The following is a 23,251-nucleotide window of genomic DNA, read 5'->3' as shown; positions in this document are numbered from 1 at the left end:
GACCCTTGGTGGCATGTCAGAATGGGGACAGGGGTCAGAGAAGAACACGTTTCCCTTGACTCCTTAATGTTTATCATTGTGGGCAGTCAAACTGTACCTGACTGACAAGGTGATACAATCAGCAGCACTTTTATAGATAGGAATCCCACTAACTTCTCTGTCTGGTTTCTAGGAACCTTGTTTCCCATCTAGAAACGTGACAAAAGATGGCGTTGATCGTACAATATCTGCCTTTTTGAATTCAATTCATGATCTAATCTCTGGGCAAAATGACCATATTGCAAGGACGTTAATGATAGAATTCCCTGACACTGGTGCTAAGGTGTGGAATTGGAAGTGACCTTTATATAACTATGATTCAGAGAGAAGTGATACTAATAAATGACTACCATTTTAAGATTGAGGGGCCAAAATCCTCTCTTTGATGGCATTTAGTTTTGAAACATATCTCCAGGCTACAACTAGAGGTAGGTCGACAGGGACAAGCAACAACATGCCTCCATCTATGCTTATCCCTTTGTTTCTGATCTTCTGCTTTCCTCCCTACGCCTTGTTTCTCGGCACTGTGCATGTCAGTGATTAAGTCACCTGGATTTGGTCTTTAATGGAGAAAAACAATAATGTGCCTAGTGCCCATTTATTCTTACCCGTATGGGTTTGAGGAAGTCCAGGTTGTGGAGGAAGTGGCTTTCTGCCTGGTTGAGCCAGGAGCCTGGGGACACACAGAGCATCTTCTGGACCAGACTGGACACCTTGCTGTCTGTGATGGTCACAAAGTCCTCTACTCTGGTGCCGTTGCTGCTGCACAAGTCCCTCAGGTGGACACCGAAGCCTTTGACCAGCACCTGGAGATGGAGAAAGGTCAGTGTGTAATGTAGCAATGACCCAGTATTTCTTCAGAGTCGAGAAGAACGTTTAGTATTGAACATTCTCCAGGTTACATTACTAGTCCAGAGGGGTATCCCTGCTTCATCACATTAATAGCTAGCATTTCAATGGCCATAACAAATAGATATGGTGACAGCGGAAACACTTGTTTAACGCCTCTTGACAATTCAAAACTCTGTGATGTAGCCGCTATTTACTATTTTACACATGGGGTTGCTATATATTACTTTTACCCATTTTAAAAGAGAATCACCGAAATGAAAAAAAAAATCCTGGCATTTATAAATAAAATCCAGTCTTACTTTATCAAAGGACAGTTCATAATCCGCTATAAATACCAGTCCTGGCTTTTTAGATGTTTCATGATGTTCTATTATTTCTAATACTTGGCGTATATTATCTCCAATGTAACGTCCAAGTAAAAACCCTCTCTGATCAGGATGAACAATACCTAGTAAAACTTTTTTAATTCTGAGTGCTATGCATTTCGCTAGTATTCACTGGCGAATAGACTGATAAGTTTCAGAAGAAAGTTCTTTGTTTCTGGCCATTTTGAGCCTGTAATCAAACCCACAAATGCTGATGCTCCAGGATACTCAACTAATCTCAACAAGGCCAGTTTTATTGCTTCTTTAATAAGCACAACAGTTTTCAGCTGCGCTAACATAATTGCAAAAGGGTTTTGTAATGATCAATTAGCCTTTTAAAATGATAAACTTGGATTAGCCAACACAATGTGCCATTGGAACACAGGAGTGATGTTTGCTGATAATGGGCCTCTGTACGCCTATGTAGATATTCCATAAAAAATTCTCATCAAAAAGAGGTTTTTAGAAATGTTAGCAAATGTATTCAAAATAAGAAACAGAAATACCTTATTTACATAAGTATTCAGACCCTTTGCTATGAGACTCAAAATTGAGCTCAGGTGCATCCTGTTTCCATTGATCATCCTGGAGATGTTTCTACAACTAGATAGGAGTCCAATTCAATTGATTGGACATGATTTGGAAAGGCACACACCTGTCTATATAAATAAGGTCCCTAAGTTGACAGTGCAGGTCAGAGCAAAAACCAAGCCCTGAGGTCAAAGGAATTGTCTGTAGAGCTCCGAGACAGGATTGTGTTGAGGCACAGATCTGGGGATGGGTACCAAAACATTTCTGCAGCATTGAACATCCCCATGAACACAGTGGCCTCCATCATTCTTAAATGGAAGAACCACCAAGACTCTTCCTAGACCTGGACGCCTGGGCAAACAGAGCAATCGGGGGAGAAGGGCCTTGGTCAGGGAGGTGACCAAGAACCCGATGGTCACTCTGACAGAGCTCCAGAGTTCCTCTGTGGATATGGGAGAACCTTCCAGAAGGACAACCATCACTGCAGCACTCCACCTATCACGCCTTTATGGTAGAGTGGCCAAATGGAAGCCACTCCTCAGTTAAAGGCACATGACAGCCCGCTTGGAGTTTGCCAAAAGGCACCTAAAGGACTCTCAGACAATGAAAAACAAGATTCTCCAAATATCCACTATTTCTAATGTGTCCGTAATATTTGTGATTTCCTTAATTAAGGGCACGGTGATGATAGTTTGTAGAGTGATTTCATTTACGATCCATTGAGGTACTTAACACTGTGTTATAGTCTCCCAACATAATGATTTGATCGTTTGTTGCCTGTAATTTCAATATATTGGTATAAATATTTTCAAAGATGTATGGATCATCCTGATTTGGACCATATAGATTAATGAGCCAAATCTGTTTTTCATCCACTTTCATATTCAAAATAATCACCTTCCTTGCCAATGCCACAGATGTTTGAAAATTTTGTCAAGATATTGTGTGTAGTAAATCTGAGTAGGTTGATGTGTGTGATAATGGATGTGATTTAGTGAGAGTGTGTATGACGTCTGGATAAGAGTAATACTATAATGTGTGATGTCCAAATAAATAATAACCCAGACAATTTGTATGGTTGAGTGTCTATGTGTGTAACATGAAGTGAGTATAGCCTTAATATTCAGAATGATAATTGTAATCCATATCGCATCACCATCATAGTTGCATTATAAATACATTTAACATAATTTTCATAGAAAAACACATCCCAGAATTTCCATAGCAATTGACGTTTCACATGATTATGAAAGAGACCTTGCATTACTCTAGAGATGTCTTCACTACAGTACAAATGTATCCCGCACAATATGTTATTATTCCCCAACGTCCCTGTTCTGATATCTTCACATTGCTTGCTGTTAACATATATAAATATGTAGACAAAGACAAACAAAAGATAGACAAACAAAAAACATTAAATTATAGAGAAGTTCTCAACAATAGAGAGAAGGGAGAGAGGGGGAGGAGAGAAAGAGAGAACGAGAGAGATCAAGTATGTGTATGTTTGCATCCGTATGTGTAAGCGAGCGTGTAATTGAGTGCGTGTGTGCTCATGTTAACTTCATAGTGTTCAGATATTTTTACAGTCCCTATCATTTTTCTTCGTAACATGACGTCCCTGTAGAATTTAGTACAGCCATGGTATTATGGAGCTGTCTCGGAAGAGATGTCCGTCTATAAAGAGTTTGTTCACAATGAGAAAGGCATGCTTACCCCTCTCACTCGGTTGCCTCTGTACAGGATACAGACTCTTGCGACGTTCGTTTATCTCCTGGGGAAATTGGTAATTGAGACCGAATTTGGTCCCTTTAAGCTCTCTTCCCCTGCTTTTGGTCAGCTCCTTTCGTTGGTAGTGTTCAAATATTGCAATGACAGGTCGGGGACCCTTGGTCTTGTCACTCAGAGCTCCAAGTCTGTGCACTCGGTGGAAAGCCACCTTGTTTATAGTCTCTACAGGAAGTTTCAAGGCGGATTGCAGTGAAGTTTATGTCACTGAAATAAAGAGACACTACTGACCTGCTCTGTATTTGCTGCTACCTGCAACAAATGGACAACATGGGACCTGATCTGCTTGGAGGCTAAGAGGGAAATAATGGACAACATGGGACCTAATCTGCTGGGAGGCTAAGAGGGAAATAATGGACAACATGTGACCTAATCTGCTGGGAGGCTAAGAGGGAAATAATGGACAACATGGGACCTAATCTGCTGGGAGGCTAAGAGGGAAATAATGGACAACATGGGACCTAATCTGCTGGGAGGCTAAGAGGGAAATAATGGACAACATGGGGCCTAATCTGCTGGGAGGCTAGGAGGGAAATAATGGACAACATGGGGCCTAATCTGCTGGGAGGCTAGGAGGGAAATAATGGACAACATGGGACCTTATCTGCTGGGAGGCTAAAAGGGAAACAATGGACAACATGGGACCTAATCTGCTGAGAGGCTAAGAGGGAAATAATAGACAACATGGGACCTAATCTGCTGGGAGGGTAGGAGGGAAATAATAGACAACATGGGACCTAATCTGCTGGGAGGGTAGGAGGAAAATAATGGACAACATGGGACCTAATCTGCTGGGAGGCTAGGAGGGAAATAATGGACAACATGGGACCTAATCTGCTGGGAGGCTAGGAGGGAAATAATAGACAACATGGGACCTAATCTGCTGGGAGGGTAGGAGGGAAATAATGGGCCATGGGCATGTTGAACAACTACTACACTGCTTTTCATGGTGTCCAGGATGTGGTGAACTGATCCTAGTAATATGCCTCATAATATTCCTCATGGGGTGGCAGGTAGCCTACTGGTTAAGAGCATTGGGCCAGTAACCGAAAGGATGCTGGTTCAAATCCCAGAGCCAAATAGGTGAAAAATCTGTACCTAGCCCTAATTGCTCCTGTAAATTGATCTGAATAAGAGCATCTGCTAAATGACTCAAATGTAAATGTCATAGAACTTTGGGAAGGTGGTATTTTTCCTCTTACCTTTTCCAAGTTTACGTCGGCCTCAGTGATCTGGCGCACGGCGTGTTCCGAGAAGGAAGCGTTTCGCAGAAGGAAAGTGGACAGGGTCTCATTGTTGTGGAGGAAATCCTTCAGCTTGAATCCTGTGGGAAACAAACACAACAACTTGTTCAAACCAGCTCTCTCCTATACCCTGACATTACTAGATGTGTGTGTGGGTGTGTGTGTACGGAATTGTCTTATTTTAGTAGACTTATTTAGCAAATGTTGGTTGTTCCTTCTGCCAAATCATACTATTTTCTGTAACCATGGGTACTGTATTAGCTTTCAACCTCATTAAATCGTTTTCATGGAACATGCGCTTGCTTGCTAGTTACTCGAAAACGCTTGGTGCAGGAGTTTAGGATTATTTGGATACGTTTTTTTTTGTCTTTTAAAGTTCAAATGAATGTTTGGAAATTTGAGGCTGTTCAGTAGGGGGGGAGGGTCACAAAATATATTTTGTTGGATGAAAACATCCCAGAAAAGGTTGGGTCTCAATCAGAGGTTGGAAAGAAGTGTCTCTATGAAAATACTGACAACAACTAGGCCAGGACTATTCTGTACATGTCCAAGGAAAAATGGCCAACACTGAAGTAAATAGCCACACACACACATGTGCTGCCTGGTACCATCCTCTGATTGCTGTAGATCATTTCAATGATGTGCCTTTAACAATCTCTCAACAACATACACACCAAACACCTTACAGACTGTAGCCCATTGCCAGAATACACCATTTCCATCATTATGTTATCTAAAATAATCAACCGTTGACACATAGACCTGTGGAGGAGGTGACACACTTCACACCTTCAACCACAGGGTAATTCCACGGTCACGGAATTATGCTGAGACTCCGGTTTTTCACTTTAAAATGTATGCCAAACAAAAAACATTTTCAAAGCTTAATTAACAAACCATGCAACGCAACAGGTTCTGTGTAAATTGTTCAAAGTAGTCCTTGTGCATAGAGTTGTATGGTTTGTTAAACTTTTAAATCCATGGCTTTTGTTTGACATTTATACATTTTAGAGTCTCAGCGTTACGCCGTTACCATGGAATTGCCCCAAAGTAACGCCCCGCTAGCACATTTACACAGAAAAACACACACTGGATCATACACAAACTGTCTGCAAATTGTCTGCTAACTGCCCCTCCCCCCTCTCTCATTGGCTACTTCCCTCAACTCCTTTTTTCAAAGAACAAAAGCTGGAAGTGAGTCCAGTCACTAGTACTGATAGCAGTGGGGGGTTAGGGGGGACAAAAGGACAGTAGGTGGCAGATTCCTGGAACATTAGCTAGACGGCCGTTTGAAGACAGACGAGGTGAGGGGGTGGGGGTCAAATTGGTTCTCAGAAAATCTGGAGCCTTTTCAAAAGCTGACAGACTCCATTTTGTTTTACTGTCTAGAACCCCTGTAAATCATTAGAAACGATTGTCAAAAAGAGTTACAAATTAGCAACAAATTTTACCCAATGAACCATGAACATGCTTTAGAATTTAGTGACAGACAATTGAATCAATATTCGTCCACTGGTTACAGTACATTAAGAATCCACCACGCCCCCCATGATACCTTTCAGCAAATCTACTTTGACAAATCCTTCAGTGTATTGAGAAATTCACAGGCTTTGTGAATTCCTGTTTTGTCTCTGGAAGTAAGCCATTGGCTTGGTTTTTACATGACGGCCTGACAAAACATTGGTGGCCCTAGGTCTTGTTCATGCTCCTTTGGTAATTGTGAGATTAATCAATCTAGATATTACCACATATCAAGTTAGAATCAAGCAGTAAAATGTGTGCTCTGAGAACACCAAAAAGATTAGACTTCCTGAAATATACTGGATCCAAAGCAATTTCAAAAGTCAATGCAAGATTATGCAAATCCACAAAAAGGTTGTTTTTTTTTTTAAATTGAGACCTAACTATCTACTCTTTTAGATAGATGGCTCCATTATAAATACATTTTACAGTGCCAAATTCAATCAACTAAGCCATGGGTCCACAGTGAATCCAAAAAGTAAGACATCACTGCCAAAAATAAATGATAATCCATCCACCTGACAGGTGTGGCATATCAAGCAGCTGATTTTGATTTGCTGAGGAGTATTTCTGTCTGTAATAAAGTCCATTTGTGGGAAAAAATAATTCTGATTGGCTGGGCCTGGCTCCCCAGTGGGTGGGCCTGGGTGCCAAGTGGCAAGCCAAATGAAACTAGTTCAGACAGGACAAACCATTCAGTAAGGGAGAGGAATGGTTAAAAAAAAACAAATCACACTTAAAGGGAATGTTTCCGATTATGGGAGAGGGGAGAGCTAAAGGGAGGGATAGAAGGAAGGAGAGGTTGATGGCCTCCAAGGCTGCACCCCTGCTCAGTCATGTTAAATCCTCCCGAGTGGCACAGTGGTCTAAGGCACTGCTTGAGGCATCACTATAGACCCGGGTTCGATCCCAGGTTCTCACACAACCGGCCATGACCGGGAGTCCCATCGGGCAGTGCACAATTGGCCCAGCGTTGTCCGGTTTAAGGGAGGGTTTGGGGCGCCTGTAGGCTGACTTCGGTTTTTAGTTGAACAGTGTTTCCTCCTACACATTGGTGCGGCTGGCTTCTGGGTTAAGTGGGTGGGTGTTAAGGAGCGCGGGTCATGTTTCGGGGGACACATGACTCTATCTTCGCCTCTCCCGAGCCTGTTGGGGAGTTGCAGCGATGAGACAAGTTCATAGTTGAATATGAGGATATAGAGATTTTTTTTTTAATATAAAATAAAATACACACATACCCTTAAGTGTTTGTACATTACTGTATTTATACATGGGATATTGTTTTCAAAAGTAAAAGTTCAAAAATAGCTGGAGTATGTCTTTAACATCTGCTGTGCCCCTTTCAGTGTTTTAGGAGTTTGCGGCACCTACACTTCAGGGCTTAACGTATATACCTAACTATCCAGGACTCGGCGTATACCTAACTATCCAGGACTCGGCGTATACCTAACTATCCAGGACTCGGCGTATACCTAACTATCCAGGACTCGGCGTATACCTAACTATCCAGGACTCGGCGTATACCTAACTATCCAGGACTCGGCGTATACCTAACTATCCAGGACTCGGCGTATACCTAACTATCCAGGACTCGGCGTATACCTAACTATCCAGGACTCGGCGTATACCTAACTATCCAGCACTCGGCGTATACCTAACTATCCAGCACTCGGCGTATACCTAACTATCCAGCACTCGGCGTATACCTAACTATCCAGCACTCGGCGTATACCTAACTATCCAGGACTCGGCGTATACCTAACTATCCAGGACTCGGCGTATACCTAACTATCCAGGACTCGGCGTATACCTAACTATCCAGGACTCGGCGTATACCTAACTATCCAGCACTCGGCGTATACCTAACTATCCAGCACTCGGCGTATACCTAACTATCCAGGACTCGGCGTATACCTAACTATCCAGCACTCGGCGTATACCTAACTATCCAGCACTCGGCGTATACCTAACTATCCAGGACTCGGCGTATACCTAACTATCCAGGACTCGGCGTATACCTAACTATCCAGGACTCGGCGTATACCTAACTATCCAGGACTCGGCGTATACCTAACTATCCAGGACTCGGCGTATACCTAACTATCCAGGACTCGGCGTATACCTAATTATCCAGGACTCGGCGTATACCTAATTATCCAGGACTCGGCGTATACCTAATTATCCAGAACTCGGCGTATACCTAATTATCCAGAACTCGGCGTATACCTAATTATCCAGGACTCAGCGTATACCTAATTATCCAGAACTCAGCGTATACCTAATTATCCAGGACTCAGCGTATACCTAATTATCCAGGACTCAGCGTATACCTAATTATCCAGGACTCAGCGTATACCTAATTATCCAGGACTCAGCGTATACCTAATTATCCAGGACTCAGCGTATACCTAATTATCCAGGACTCAGCGTATACCTACTATACTTCTGCAGACATTTTCTACCATCAGCCAAAGTGGATACACAAGCATGGCAAATATCTCATTCATTACAGTAGTACTGTATTTGCCTTGAAATTTAAGTCTTATCTGAATGTTGATATACTACTCCAATGAAAGGCTTATCCTTTTATAAAGTCCATTACCCAAGCTAATGTAATATAAGGTCACCTGACTAAGGTAGCACAGTCTTATTTTGTCTAATGCGAAACACACCATTAACCCAGCACACAGTAAGTAAGGAAGTACGTAAAATCTGTCCTATCTTGAATGGCATATGAGAATACCTTCAAGCCATGCGGCAGGCAGCCTAGTGGTTAGAGCGTTGGGCCAGTAACCGGAAGATTGCTGGATTGAATCTCCGAGCTGACATGGTAAAAATCTGCCGTTCTGCCCCTGAGCAAAGCAGTTGACCCACAGTTTCCTGGGCGCCGAAGACGTGGATGTTGATTAAGGCAGACCCCCGCACCTCTCTGATTCAGAGCGGTTGGGTTAAATGCGGAAGACACATTTCAGTTGAATACATCCAGTTGTACAACTGACTTGCTATCCCCCCTTTGCCCTTTCCCAATGGCCTGCCAACGACCTGTCAGTTGGGAGAGGCTCTGCCGGCTTTCATCCATCTACTGCCTCAAACCATCTCACATATCGCCAGCAACGTCACTCTAAACACAGCATTGTCTAAGTGCTCATAAATAGAATGTCATTATAGAAGAAATCTGGGTGTGAAATTGAAGTGGTATAATATTAAATCAGTTTTTAAATTATAACTATCCATCCACAGCCATTCACAGGCACAGGAGAACCCAGAAGGCAGGTTGGAACAGGACAAAAGGGGATGGGGGAGTCCCGCTGTGAGTCAGCACAGCGTAAGGGAATTAGTGTAAACCCTCTTTTTTCTGCCCAGATGTGGGTGTACAGTAACTCTCCGGGGCCCGCTCAACGGGGCGTAAAGTTCAGGGCAGACAGAGATGTACTATGTAGACCTGGAATGAGTCTTGATTCAGCTTCAGTGAAAATACTGTCTATTCTAGGCTTTGAGTTCATGAACGTTCCACTCAAATGAATAGGCCCCTGGTGTTTCTTGTGAATGTAGTAATGTGTACAGTGAACAATGGTTTATATAGAGGTGACTCTTACCTTTGGTGTTGGCCTGTAGTGTCTTCAGGGCTTGGATGAGGCCTTTAAAGCCGTCCAAATTCCGGTCATTCTGACTGTACAGCAAGATCTTCTTGGCATCGGAGAACAGACGAGAGATTCTGCAGACATCCACAGATTAACACAGAATAAAATTGAATCAGTTAAATTCAAGTTATAAATAGGATATTTACAGGAAACATTAAAGTGACCATTTTCTTTATTTGGAAACAATGACGTTATTAATCCAACGAAGCGGATGAATCATAAAATAAAGTGTATTCATGTTTTTATATTTAAAGAACAATCAGATACAGAGATGCAGCTTGGGGTGGGACTCACATGGACTCGTTGAAGTTTCCCACGACCCCGGGGGACTCTCCAGGAGTGGGGTTGCGGAAGCAGGGGTTGTTGGCGTTGCAGATGATGCCTTGGATCCAGGGCAGGGTGCCTGCCGAGGGCATGGCCTTGTTGGGGAAATGACCTGAGGGAGACACCGGGAGGGATACCATCAGTAACGTCACTGTACAGTCGTCATAAGACACAAATTGTGGTGTTTTGAAATTCAATCATGTATAGTGCACATTCAAAACCACATCTCTGGTTGTATAGCAAAACACTTTTTGGGGGACATTTTTGACATATTTAGTCTATTAATACACTATCTACAGAGAGTGGACTGGAGAGAACACAGGGTAATTCCAGTCACGTTGGATCTGATACCGAGACACTTAAATGACCTCTATATCAACCCGACAGAACTACTTGGGGTGGACTTTGAACATCACCTACAGAGTTTCAAAATTCTATTTTTGTCTACGCAAAAGACACCTAACTGATGTGTGTTCTCAGATTAACTTATCGGGCTGGTGGCGGATGAGCTAGCATCAGCGTAACCACGTCTTGTCCCATCTTGAAGGCTTCACTGCAGCTACAGGCCTTATCAATGTGAAGGAGTGATTGCCTAAGTACAATGTACAACCTTTGTCCCCTCCTAAGGTGCCATCCCTCCCTCCCTGAGAGGCTTGCCTTTATTTGTGTGATGAGTTAAAAAAGTAGGCCTGCTATCAGTAAACCTGAAGCCTGCTAACAGGCCCATTACTAAGAAAAGCAGAGATAAGAGATAACCCCACATAGCCAATTGCTTAGCTGAATCAGGGCGGCCATTTTGCTTTTCAGAGTGATCGTCATCGACGGCCTATAAAGATTATGACTTTATGAACTAGTGGGTGATAAATGTGAACCCTAAATGGAATTTAGCTAGGCAGTTTTCAAACTAGCACCACATTCATCTGAAACGATTTCAAAACTAGCCCCACATTCAACTCAAACGATTTGAAATCTTCCAAACTAGCACCATTTTCAACTCAAACGATTTGAAATCTTCAAAAAGAGTAATGGGTATTTGGAGTCTTATTGCACTGTCACATTTTTTTCATGGTTAATATCCATCCCCAAAAGCAATAGGTTAGCCCTGTGCAAGGAAGACCATGTCTTTCCTATGTGGTGTAAGAGCAGTTACAACATGCCCAGACCCACGTGCTGTATGACTCACACCAAAAGTATCCCTGTGCCTGGTGCCTAACCAGGACTTTAGGAAGAACTGAAAGCAATTCACCCCCAAATGCTTCTGCTTTCTGGCAGAGGAACAAAGCGCAGGCTTCCGGGAATGAAAGAAAGCGGACATTCTGACATAGACAAAGATTTCTCAGGAGATGTGTTCATCCCATTAATAATAGTTATTAGTAGCTATATGAATGCTTTGTCCTACACAACTGTATCCTGAAGCAGGTTTTGTAGGCTATTACATAAAGTAGGATCAACAAGAATGCAAGTCCCATACAAAGAAACAATAGTTGCTTTAGCAAAGAGAAGGTAACCAGCAGATGTATTGATCCTGTTCTGTGAACTGCCCCCAGTGATATAATTAACTGAAGAATTCTCTAGCGTATCATTCCGAGGAAAACAGGATTTGGTTCAGCCAGTGCATTTCCATTATATAAGCTTTTCCCATACCCGTGCCAAAGATAGTCTCCGAGGGCCTTGCAACCTTTATCAGCTTTCACATATAGAACCGTCATAATGAGATTAGAGCAGTAATAAAGGCATCATAAACTCTAACCCCCCATAAAGTCACTGATATGTCCACAGGCAATCTGAGCCACCTCACAAACAAACTGTCGAATCAAACAGAAAACTGTCAAACTTATATTTGTACAGTTTTGACTGATCAAAGAGACATTTTGTTTTGACAAAAAAAAGCTCCAGTGATTAGTATTGGATCTAGAGGTCGACCGATTATGATTTGTCAACGCCGATACCAATACCGATTATTGGAGGACCAAAAAAACCCGATGCCGATTTATTTATTTATTTGTAATAATGACAATTACAACAATACTGAATGAACACTTATATTAACTTAATATAATACATCAATAAAATCAATTTAGCCTCAAATAAATAATGAAACATGTTCAATTTGGTTTAAATAATGCAAAAACAAAGTGTTGGAGAAGAAAGTAAAAGTGCAATATGTGCCATGTAAGAAAGCTAACGTTTAACTGCCTTGCTCAGAACATGAGAACATATGAAAGCTGGTGGTTCCTTTTAACATGAGTCTTCAATATTCCCAGGTAAGAAGTTTTAGGTTGTAGTTATTATAGGAATTATAGGACTATTTCTCTCTATACGATTTGTATTTCATATGCCTTTGACTATTGGATGTTCTTATAGGCACTTTAGTATTGCCAGTGTAACAGTATAGCTTCCGTCCCTCTCCTCGCTCCTACCTAGGCTCGAACCAAGAACACATCGACAACAGCCACCCTCGAAGCAGCGTTACCCATGCAGAGCAAGGGGAACAACTATTCCAAGTCTCAGAGCAAGTGACGTTTGAAACGCTATTAGCGCGCACCCCGCTAACTAGCTAGCCATTTCACATCGGTTACACCAGCCTAATCTTGGGGAGTTGATAGGCTTGAAGTCATAAACAGCGCAATGCTTGAAGCATTGCGAAGAGCTGCTGGCAAAACGCACGAAAGTGCTGTTTGAATGAATGCTTACGAGCCTGCTGGTGCCTACCACCGCTCAGTCAGACTGTTCTATCAAATCATAGACTTAATTATAATATAATAAACACACAGAAATACAAGCCTTGGGTCATTAATATGGTCGAATCCGGAAACTATCATCTCGAAAACAAAACGTTTTTTTCTTTCAGTGAAATACGGAACCGTTCCGTATTTTATCTAACGAGTGGCATCCCTAAGTCTAAATATTCCTGTTACATTGCACAACCTTCAATGTTATGTCCTAATTACGTTAAATTCTGGCTAATTAGTTCGCAATGAGCCAGGCGGCCCAAACTGTTGCATATACCCTGACTCGGCGTGCAATGAATGCAAGAGAAGTGACACAATTTCACCTGGTTAATATTGCCTGCTGACCTGGATTTCTTTTAGCTAAATATGCAGGTTTAAAAATATATACTTCTGTGTATTGATTTTAAGAAAGGCATTGATGTTTATGGTTAGGTACAGTCGTGCAACGATTGTGCTTTTTTCGCAAATGCGTTTTGTTAAATCATCCCCCGTTTGGTGAAGTTGGTTGTCTTTGTTAGGAAGAAATAGTCTTCACACTGCATATACCCTGACTCTGTTGCAAGAGGTGACACATTTTCCCTAGTTAAAAGAAATCCATGTTAGCAGGCAATATTAACTAAATATGAAGGTTTAAAAATATATACTTGTGTATTGATTTTAAGAAAGACAGTGATGTTTATGGTTAGGTACACGTTGGAGCAACGACAGTCCTTTTTCGCGAATGCGCACCGCATCGATTATATGCAATGCAGGACAGGCTAGATAAACTAGTAATATCATCAACCATGTGTAGTTAACTAGTGATTATGATTGATTGTTTTTTATAAGATAAGTTTAATGCTAGCTAGCAACTTACCTTGGCTTCTTATTGCATTCGCGTAACAGGCAGGCTCCTCGTGGAGTGCAATGTAAAGCAGGTGGTTAGAGCATTGGACTAGTTAACTGTAAGGTTGCAAGATTGAATCCCCGAGCTGACAAGGTAAAAATCTGTCGCTCTGCCCCTGAACAAGGCAGTTAACCCACCGTTCCTAGGCCGTCATTGAAAATAAGAATGTGTTCTTAACTGACTTGCCTAGTTAAATAAAGGTGTAAAAAATATATATATATAATAATAATTTAAAAAATATTTTTTTAAATAAAATATAATCGGTGTCCACCGATTTCCGATTGTTATGAAAACTTGAAATTGGCCCTAATTAAATCGGCCATTCTGTCGACCTCTAATTGGATCTATTGTGATGTTCGTATCGGAGGCTTCATGCAGGAGAAGTAAAGGGATACATGCCCAGTGGGCAGAAATCTTGTCAGGCTTTAGATAAAAACCCATTAACAGGGGTATATCTGCCATCCCATACCAGAAAATTGATTAGCAGGACAGAATATTCCCTATATAACAGTTAACACATAAAACACCCAGCATCCACACCCGATAAGGACCTATCATAAACAGTTCAACACGATTAGGCTGCTGTTGGACTGTGAAAATGTATGTCTTTTTTTTCTCCATAGTGGGTTTACTCGAGTGGCCAGCACGTAGCAGTTTCAGAATAAATGACTGCACATGGCATTGTAGCATACTAGTGCATGGTATTGCTAGCTTGTATACTATAGCATCAATGGCTTGTATCTTTGTATCCGCATGTATAATATGTATACATGCGGCAACATAGTTCATCCACAGATTCCAAATCCAAATGCCTCTGTGACCACAACAACAGGAATGGTTGAACAGCCATTTGGGGTGTGGGGTGGGGAATTCAGTTGAGTGTCTTGTGAAGAAGTGTCTGTGTGTAAACAATGACGAGGGGGGTGCATCATACTTACATTCATGTTGTTCATATGGAGGGTAGTTCAGTCTCACTGATATCAAAATGAAGAAGATCAACAGGGGCCATACTATCTCAATCAGCAGTTGGAGCTAGAGAGAAGAAAACAAGAGAAGAAGGCCAGTTAGCATTTTTTAGAAGGTCCCCCCCCATTTATAACCGTAAGCCTAGCTTGTCTGCTAATAGTCTGGAGCGCTTAAAAACTGCCATTCAAAATGGCTCCCTCACTACACCATATAATAGGTCTGCATCAACGCTATACGCAGGCATGATATAGCTGTCATAAGACAGCTTTTATTAGGACTGCATTTCTAATAGATACAAAGCGATCAATACAACCAACCCCGACTTCAAAATAGCTAATGCTGCACACCCACATCCAGCAACAGTGAAGTCATCTCCGTTCAAGGGTTATCAGGTGCATGCTGATTGGATTAGGAGATGGAGAGAGATGCTCCTCCAGCACACGTAAAGCCATTTAGAGGCAGGGTTCTAGCACAGGTGGGAGAACAAGCTGTAGTAGCAATTAAAGCTAACACTGCTAAGATTAAGCTCTGTCCCTTTGGGCATGTAGCATATTACTTTCCAATAAAACTTCTTTTTTTTTACTACTTGAATAAAGGAGCCTACGTCTCACATCTAATACACCGTAAAATCTCCCTCCAGTTAAGGTAATTGCTTACAATAGTTATTGTAAAAATCAAATCAAATGTATTCTTCACATACAGTTTACAGCAGGTATAAAAGGTACAGTGAAATGCTTGTGTTAGTTCCCTCAACAATGCAGAACATGAATCAATAATAACAATGAAAGGAGTCAAGTAAAAAAGAACAAGTAATAGAAGAGGTAGTATGCATAGTAATAATGGACTGGATTTACACTGAATTTACAATTATAAACTGGGTAGTGGAATCAATGGTATATATTGGAACAGCAGTGTTGACTGTGCGTGTGAGTGTGTGTATACGAGTTCTGAGTGTGTGTGTTTATGGGTGTGTGTGTGTGTGTGTGTTTATGGGTGTTTGTGTGTAAGGGTTGAATGTGTGGGTTGTCAGTGCAAATAATTTATCCAGTGCAAATAGTCTCTAAGGTGCAGGTCTGTCCAGGGAGACGGATAGGATTAGCTTTTCAGCAGTCTGATAGCAGGCAATATTTTCAGCAGTCTGATAGCAGGCAATATTAACTAAATATGCAGGTTTAAAAATATAGGCTCCGAGACAGGTAATTGCTGTCTCGGAGCCTGTTGGTCCGAGATCCGATACTCTGATAGCGCTTGCCAGACAGTAACAGAGTGAACAGTTCGTGGCTCGGATGACTTGAGTCCTTGACAATCTTTCGGTCCTTCCTCAGACACCGGCTGGTGTAGATGTCCTGGAGGACAGGGAGCTCGCCCCCAGTGATGTATTGGGCCTATCACAGTGCTGTTCTTTCTCTTATAATAGGAGAACAGGACATGACCACTCTTTCTAACTAAACAGCTATTGAACTATTGTGTAAAGTATGATTTGCTGCAAAGAAGGAATTTAAAAACTGTAGACCTGGTATAAGACAATAATAAAGTAAATACAACATTTGTTTGAAAAACACTGTAAACATTATAACAGAAGTACATAATTATACATCCTCTTTTAAATTGTCCTATCAAACAAAGCCACGAGAAAAAGTCCCAATTCCTATTTCACCAATTCACACAATCTGATATAAAAATGTTCTGCTTACCGTTTGCCTTCTCCTGTAGGTAAAGTTCTTCCACAACAACAAGCCCAGCTGAGTTGAGATGGACATCTCTACTCTGGACCTCTTCCACTCAAGCTTCCCTCCAGCTCTAAACTGAAATGACAAACAGGCAGTGGTGACTGTGGGTAAAAAGTCCAGCCAGCCAGCACACAGCTCAAAGGTACAAGGTCAAGGGTCATTTGTCTAGTTGACAACATCTCTCCAATAGGTCCTCCTCACATGGGAACTTATTCTGCACTGTGTCCCCACTCAGCAGACTTTATGGGAGTGAGGATGGGTTGAGGGGACGTATTTACAGGTTATTAGTGGTTCTGTCAGTACAAATCGTGTCGTTCTGATGGTCCAGATTTGGAGTGTATATCTTTGCAGATGTCCTTTATATCTGGTCAGAATCACTGATACAGGCCCTCCTCCACCCTCTGGGGTATGGATAATGATTATGTCTCCAGAGAAACCTAGATGCAAATAAAAGTGTTATATATCAAATTACTGTAGGCAGAATTAGATGTTTTTGGCTTGGGTCAAAATGACCCTAAGGGACTTGATTTTTTTTTTTTTTTGCCATATTCATGCAGAAACACAAAACATGATTTAGATTTGTTTATGATGTAAAGAATTGAATAAACCACCTTGGGGGGGTTATGACCAAAAATATGCCCCTAGGGTCAGATGACCTTATGACCCCAGTCAGAATCGGAGTTCCATCTCTCTCTGGACCCCTTTCCCAGAACTGTGTGACTGACTGACTCAGCTGCTAGCTAGGCATCGTGTTCGTTAGCTATAGCTGTGTAGCGACTTAGCCAACTAGGCAACTCTGCTCTATGTTCATAACTAAAACTAATAGCTATTTGCTATGTTGCGATGACAATACATTCACCTGGATATTAGCTAATTGCCAGGGTAGGTAGCTAATGAACTCCCCTGGAGTATAAACTAGAACATCTACGATCATGAAGCAGAGCCAGACAGAATTCCTGCCTAGGGATGAGAGCGCATCATTGCACCGGTTAACACCGAAGCATGCCTTTCCTCACATGCACAATTGTAAACAACATAAACACATCCAGGCGCTTGGCTGCACCATGTTTTACTGGACGTATATGGCCCTAACTTCATGGACGAGGGATAAAACACTGGGTCACAGGGATGAGAGCGCAAAATGGACAACTGTTTATGTTGTCCAAGTGGCATGAATCAGAGTTTGCACAAAATGTATTTTGTTCGCATCGTAAACATGCATCATTCAGTTTTGACTGCTAGTGAGGCTCCTGGCTTTTCAGGATATTGAAATTACTTAGCCTAAATTAGGGGTTTTGCACGCCCGCTCCCTACAAACCACAAGGGTTATTTGTCCTTATGATTCAGAGGCATATGAAAACACTGAAACTGGAAATAAGCTATTGAACGATCAGTGATCATCACCATTTGAAGCATGTAATTAACTAAATATATTTACTTACATTAGGCTGCAATTGTTGTCGGCTAAGTGGGAATGAAACCGTCATGGTATTTCTTACTTACTTTTTTCAAACTACATTGTTGGTTAAGGGCCCGTAAGTAAGCATTTCACAATAAGGTCTACACCTGTTGTATTCGGCGCATGTGTGACAAATACAATTTTATTTGGTCGGAGAGAATTAATTAATAAATAGATTGAATGAATGTTTATATTGAGGAAACGAATAAAAAAAAAACAACTGAACGGATTAGTCTGGACAGTTTTTTCCTCCACCATGACGCATTAGGGCTCCTGAGTGGCGCAGTGGTCTAAGGCACTGTATCTCAGTGCTAGAGGCATCACTACAGACCCTGGTTCAATCCCGGGCTGTATCACAGCCGGCCGTGATCGGGAGTCCCATAGGGCGCTGCGCAATTGGCCCAGCATAGTTAGGGAAGGGTTTGGCCAGGGTAGGCAGGTGCTGTAAAATAAGAATTTGTTCTTAACTGACTTGCCTAGTTAAATAAAGGTAAAATAATTGTTTTTTAAAGTGTCTCAGCATGAACCCAATAGATGGGGCATGGGTATAAGTGGATGAGTGAGTAGGCTACACAGAGATAGATCGAGGACTCTAGTGCCCAAAAGCCTGTTTTAGCATGTGCAGCATCACTAAGGACATTCAACATTTTGAAGAAGTCAACTGGGTGGGACTTCCTATGGGTTAAGGAAGGATCGCATAATTCCTCCAGGTCATCAGGAGGGATCAGCCAATGAATTATACTTGTGAGAAAACATTCCATAACTGCAGGTGGCAGTAAATCATCAATCTTGTCTTTATACCTGTTCAAACACACTCTAGGTGGCAGTGTCGACCCCGCCCTGTGCAACTGGGTCCTGGACTTCCTGACGGGTAGGAAACAACATCTCCACTCCGCTGATCCTCAACACTGGGGCCCCAAAAGGGTGCGCTCTCAGCCCTCTCCTGTACTCCCTGTTCATCCACGACTGCGTGGCCATGCACGCCTCCAACTCAATCATCAAGTTTGCAGACAATACTACAGTGGTAGGCTTGATTACCAACAACAACGAGACAGCCTACAGGGAGGAGGTGAGGGCCCTCCAAGTGTGGTGTCAGGAAAATAACCTCTCACTCAATGTCAGCAAAACAAAAGAGATAATCGTGGACTTCAGGAAACAGCAAAGGGAGTACCCCCCTATTCACGTCGACGGGACAGCAGTAGAGAAGGTGGAAAGTATTAAGTTCCTCGGTGTAGATATCACCGACAAACTGAAAAGGTCCACGCACACAGACAGTGTAGTGAAGAAGGTGCAACAGCGCCTCTTCAACCTCAGGAGGCTGAAGAAAATGTGGCTTGTCACCCGAAAACACTCACTAACTTTTACAGGTGCACAATTGAGAGCAACCTGTCGGGCTGTATCACCGCCTGGTCCGGCAACTGCACCGCCCACAACCGCAGGGCTCTCCAGAGGGTAGTGAGGTCTGCACAACGCATCACCGGGGGCAAACTACATGCCCTCCACGACACCTATAACACCCGATGTCACAGGAAGGCAAAAAAGATCAAGGACAATAACCACCCAAACCACCCAAGCCACACTTTCACCCTGCTTCCATCCAGAAGGCGAGGCCAGTACAGGTGCATCAAAGCTGGGACAGAGAGATAGAAAAAACAGATTCTATCTCAAGGCCATCAGATTGTTAAACAACCACCACCAGCACAGAGGCGGCTGCCTACCTACAGACTTGATATCATTGGCCATTTTAATGAATGGATCACTAGTCACTTTAATAATGCCACTTTAAGAATGTTTACATCTCACATTACTCATCTCATATGTACATACTGTATCCTTCACGATCTATTATTTTCTATCGCTTGCATTTTTGCCGCTCTGTCACTGCTCATCCATATATTTTATACTTATATATTCTCATCCCATTCCTTTACTAGATTGTGTGTATTAGGTTTTGTTGTGGAATTGTTAAATATGACCTGTTAGATACTGCTGCACTGTCGGATCTAGAAGCATAAGCATTTCACTACACTCACAATAACATCTGCTAGCCATGTGTATGTGACCAATAAAATTGGATTTAAGTGTGCACTATGTAAGCTTTCAGTTTGTTTACCATAGAAGTAGTACAAGAAGAAAATGTACTACTTTAAAATTGAGATGGCCTCAATGACGTTGCCCTTGCTCGCAGACGCCATAATGGGAAATATACAATGTTGCATCCACTAACTATCTCTACCGTACGCTACTATCAGCTTCTTTACCGGTGTTTGGAGTGACAAGCTCAGTCTAGGCTACATTTTATTGTCTCCCTGTCTTTTGTACTCACAAGAGCCAGGTGGGCTGTTTGTGTGATAACTCTGCAGGTAATACGACAATATAAATGACTCAATAACATGTTATTTTGCTGGGCTTCACATTGACGTCCCTTACTGTAAATTAAAACAAAGTAACTTGTTTCTAAGTTGTTTATTCACTTGTTTGGTGGCAAAATGTTGTGGGATAACTCTGCAAAGAATGTCATTGAATAGAAAATATGGGATCGTTTTTTAAAAGTCTGTTTAACACAATGGGTGAGAAGATTCGTGCCATGCAGTGTTCTCCGCATGTTTGGAAAAATCTAATATGAAGTCCTTTTCCTCAATGAGTAAATCAATGTTACATAGCAATACATAATGTGGTTGTAAATGTGCCCGAAGACTAGTCTACATCGTGTTTTATAACTAAGTACAACAAAAACTACAACGAACACATTTTTGCTATAAAACAAAATATCTATAACTGATGCGCTGTTGAAAAGAAAAATAGCTAAAGTTTGCCATATAACTCCGTTATCTTTTCAGCTTTCTTTCCAGCAGATAGGACTACCATTAAAAGAAGAGAATAAACAAATGACAGACAATTAATCAGTGGAAAATCGAAATACCTTTTCCCAAAGGCACGAAATCAGACCCCTTTCAGCATCAAGTGTGTTTCCTCCTAAACTAAACCACACTTCTTCACTACTTTTTGAAATATTTTTGTCCTGGCTTGTTATCCAGGCATGTGTGACCTGTACACAGAGGAGGAGAATCATCTGTATCTAGAAAAGCTTTTATATGGAGTGAACCTTGGCTACATCCGCTTGGAGAACTACAGGGGTTACTCTCGGTCATGGAGATGTTCCGTGATTAAATCCCCCTAGTGGAGCACATGTAGACTCGGGGCTACTCGCACTCCCCGACCTCCTAAACATCTGGAACGAATGATAATCGAAATAAAAACCATAGACCTACATGCATTTAAAGTAGTAAATAGCCTTCTCGGGACTACATTTCGTTTGGGTAAACAGTTGGGTTATAGGCCTAGATGCAATCGTCTTTCCACAAACTCTGTACATTTTATTTTGACATTTTAGTCATTTAGCAGACCCTCTTATCCAGAGAGATTTACAGGAGCAATTAGGATTAATTAAGTGCCTTGTTCAAGGGCACATCGACAGCCGGCTCGGGTATTCGCCCAATGCTCTTAACCGCATTTTCATTCTGATTATTCAGAATGAAAACTAACAATCACTGACGAATATGTTTTTCCATAGATTAAACCCCATAATTTACTGTCAAAACATAATCTGGTCATGTTTACCTTTCATGAGATTCAACCATTAATTAGATACTTCCCCTGATTTCTTCCAATCATTTCCAGGTTGCATGTATCAAATCAAATTGTATTGGTCAAATATTTAGCAGATGTTATTGCAGGTGTAGCGAAATGCTTATGTTCCTAGCTCCAACAGTGCAGTAATATCTAACAGTGCAGAAGTAGCTAAAACAATTCACAACAATACACACAAATCTAAAAGTAAATGAATGGAATTAAGCAATATATAAATATTATATAGAGGTATGTCAGTGTAATTGACTAAAATACAGTACAAGAGAATACAGTATATACATATGAGATGAGTAAAGCAGTATGTAAACATTATTTAAACATTATTAAAATGACTAGTGTTCCAATATTACAGTGGCCAGTGATTCCAAGTCTATGTATATAGGGCAGCAGCCTCTAAGGTGCAGGGTTGCATAACCGGGTGGAAGCCGGTTAGTGATGTCTATTTAACAGTCCGATGGCCTTGAGATAGAAGCTGTTTTTCAGTCTCTCAGTCCCAGCTTTGATGCACCTGTACTGGCCTCGCCTTCTGCATTATAGTTGGGTGAACAGGCCATGGCTCGGGTGGTTGATGTCCTTGATGATTTCTTTGGCCTTCCTGTGACATCAGGTGCTGTCGGTGTCCTGGAGGGCAGGTAGTTTGCCCACGGTGATGCGTTGGGCAGACCGCACCACCCTCTGGAGAGCCCTGTGGTTGCATGCGGTGCAGTTGCCGTACCAGATGGTGATAAAGCCTGACAAGATGCTCTCAATTGTGCATCTGTAATAGTTTGTGAGGGTTTCAGGAACAAGCCCAACTTATTCAGCCTCCTGTAGCACCTTCCTCACCACACTGTCTGTGAAATAGGCTAATGATTCATGACTCATCACTTGGGAAACAACAATGAGTTCAGCCGAGGGGGTGTTCTTTGTAAAAGACTGAAAACATTTCCCCAAAGCAATGTGACAATGACAAAAACACAAATGTTATTGAAAGGAAAGATTTGAAGAGATTTGCAATCAGCAAGTTACCCTTGATGACAATACAGTAATTTGCTCCCCCGAAATGGCGTAGCCTCTCACCTATGAATTGGATTAGTGCAAATAAATATGTTGACAGATGGAAATTATAAAGCCCATGAAATAGTTAAATAATTACACTATAGGTTATGCATATTCATGAAACCAATCATTGTAGCTCTTTTTAATTATATCAATTATGACCTTTTCATTCTGCCAATCTGAATGGGAAACTCAGCCGGTTCAAAGTTCAACTGCTCAAAGCTCAATAACTTATCAACACAGTAGGATTTATAGCTGTAGGCAGAGCATATTCTCAGAATACCATCTCCAACACTCTAATCAGAAAAGGAACAGTTCAAAGTTTGCCAGACGTTTTCTTACCTCAAGTGGTCTGAAGTCAAGCTGATGTCATCCCATTCTAGTCAATAGGAGAACTCTGCAGTGCAGGCCTCAGTCCCTAATTAATGGGAAATATGGGAACAATGTATTAGTAATATTTGCAGAAGCCTAGTACTGGGAAATA

At 41.8% G+C, this 23,251-nt stretch overlaps 1 protein-coding gene across 2 annotated transcripts in view; it reads right to left on the bottom strand.

Annotated features, from left to right (window-relative positions):
* Positions 1–21,208, bottom strand: part of LOC106604636 (phospholipid-transporting ATPase ABCA1) — a 42,008-nt gene extending 20,800 nt beyond the window's left edge. Inside the window, exons 1-7 of one of the 2 annotated variants that reach the window (XM_014199475.2) lie at positions 21,002–21,208; positions 16,584–16,694; positions 14,862–14,955; positions 10,276–10,417; positions 9,937–10,055; positions 4,778–4,899; positions 648–845 (exon numbers count right to left, since the gene is read on the bottom strand). In XM_014199475.2, coding sequence (XP_014054950.2) covers positions 648–845; positions 4,778–4,899; positions 9,937–10,055; positions 10,276–10,417; positions 14,862–14,955; positions 16,584–16,694; positions 21,002–21,151 — 936 coding nt within the window. In that variant the 5' untranslated portion in view covers positions 21,152–21,208. Of the gene's footprint in view, positions 1–647; positions 846–4,777; positions 4,900–9,936; positions 10,056–10,275; positions 10,418–14,861; positions 14,956–16,583; positions 16,695–16,820; positions 17,044–21,001 lie in introns of those variants that run through there. The other variant, XM_045718055.1, reaches the window with a different exon arrangement.
* Between the last annotated feature and the right edge of the window lie 2,043 nt (positions 21,209–23,251).

Source organism: Salmo salar, chromosome ssa05 (genome assembly GCF_905237065.1).
Source record: "Salmo salar chromosome ssa05, Ssal_v3.1, whole genome shotgun sequence".
In the NCBI taxonomy this organism is placed as follows: Eukaryota; Metazoa; Chordata; class Actinopteri; order Salmoniformes; family Salmonidae; genus Salmo; species Salmo salar.
This window is presented reverse-complemented; position numbering and strand designations above follow the sequence as displayed.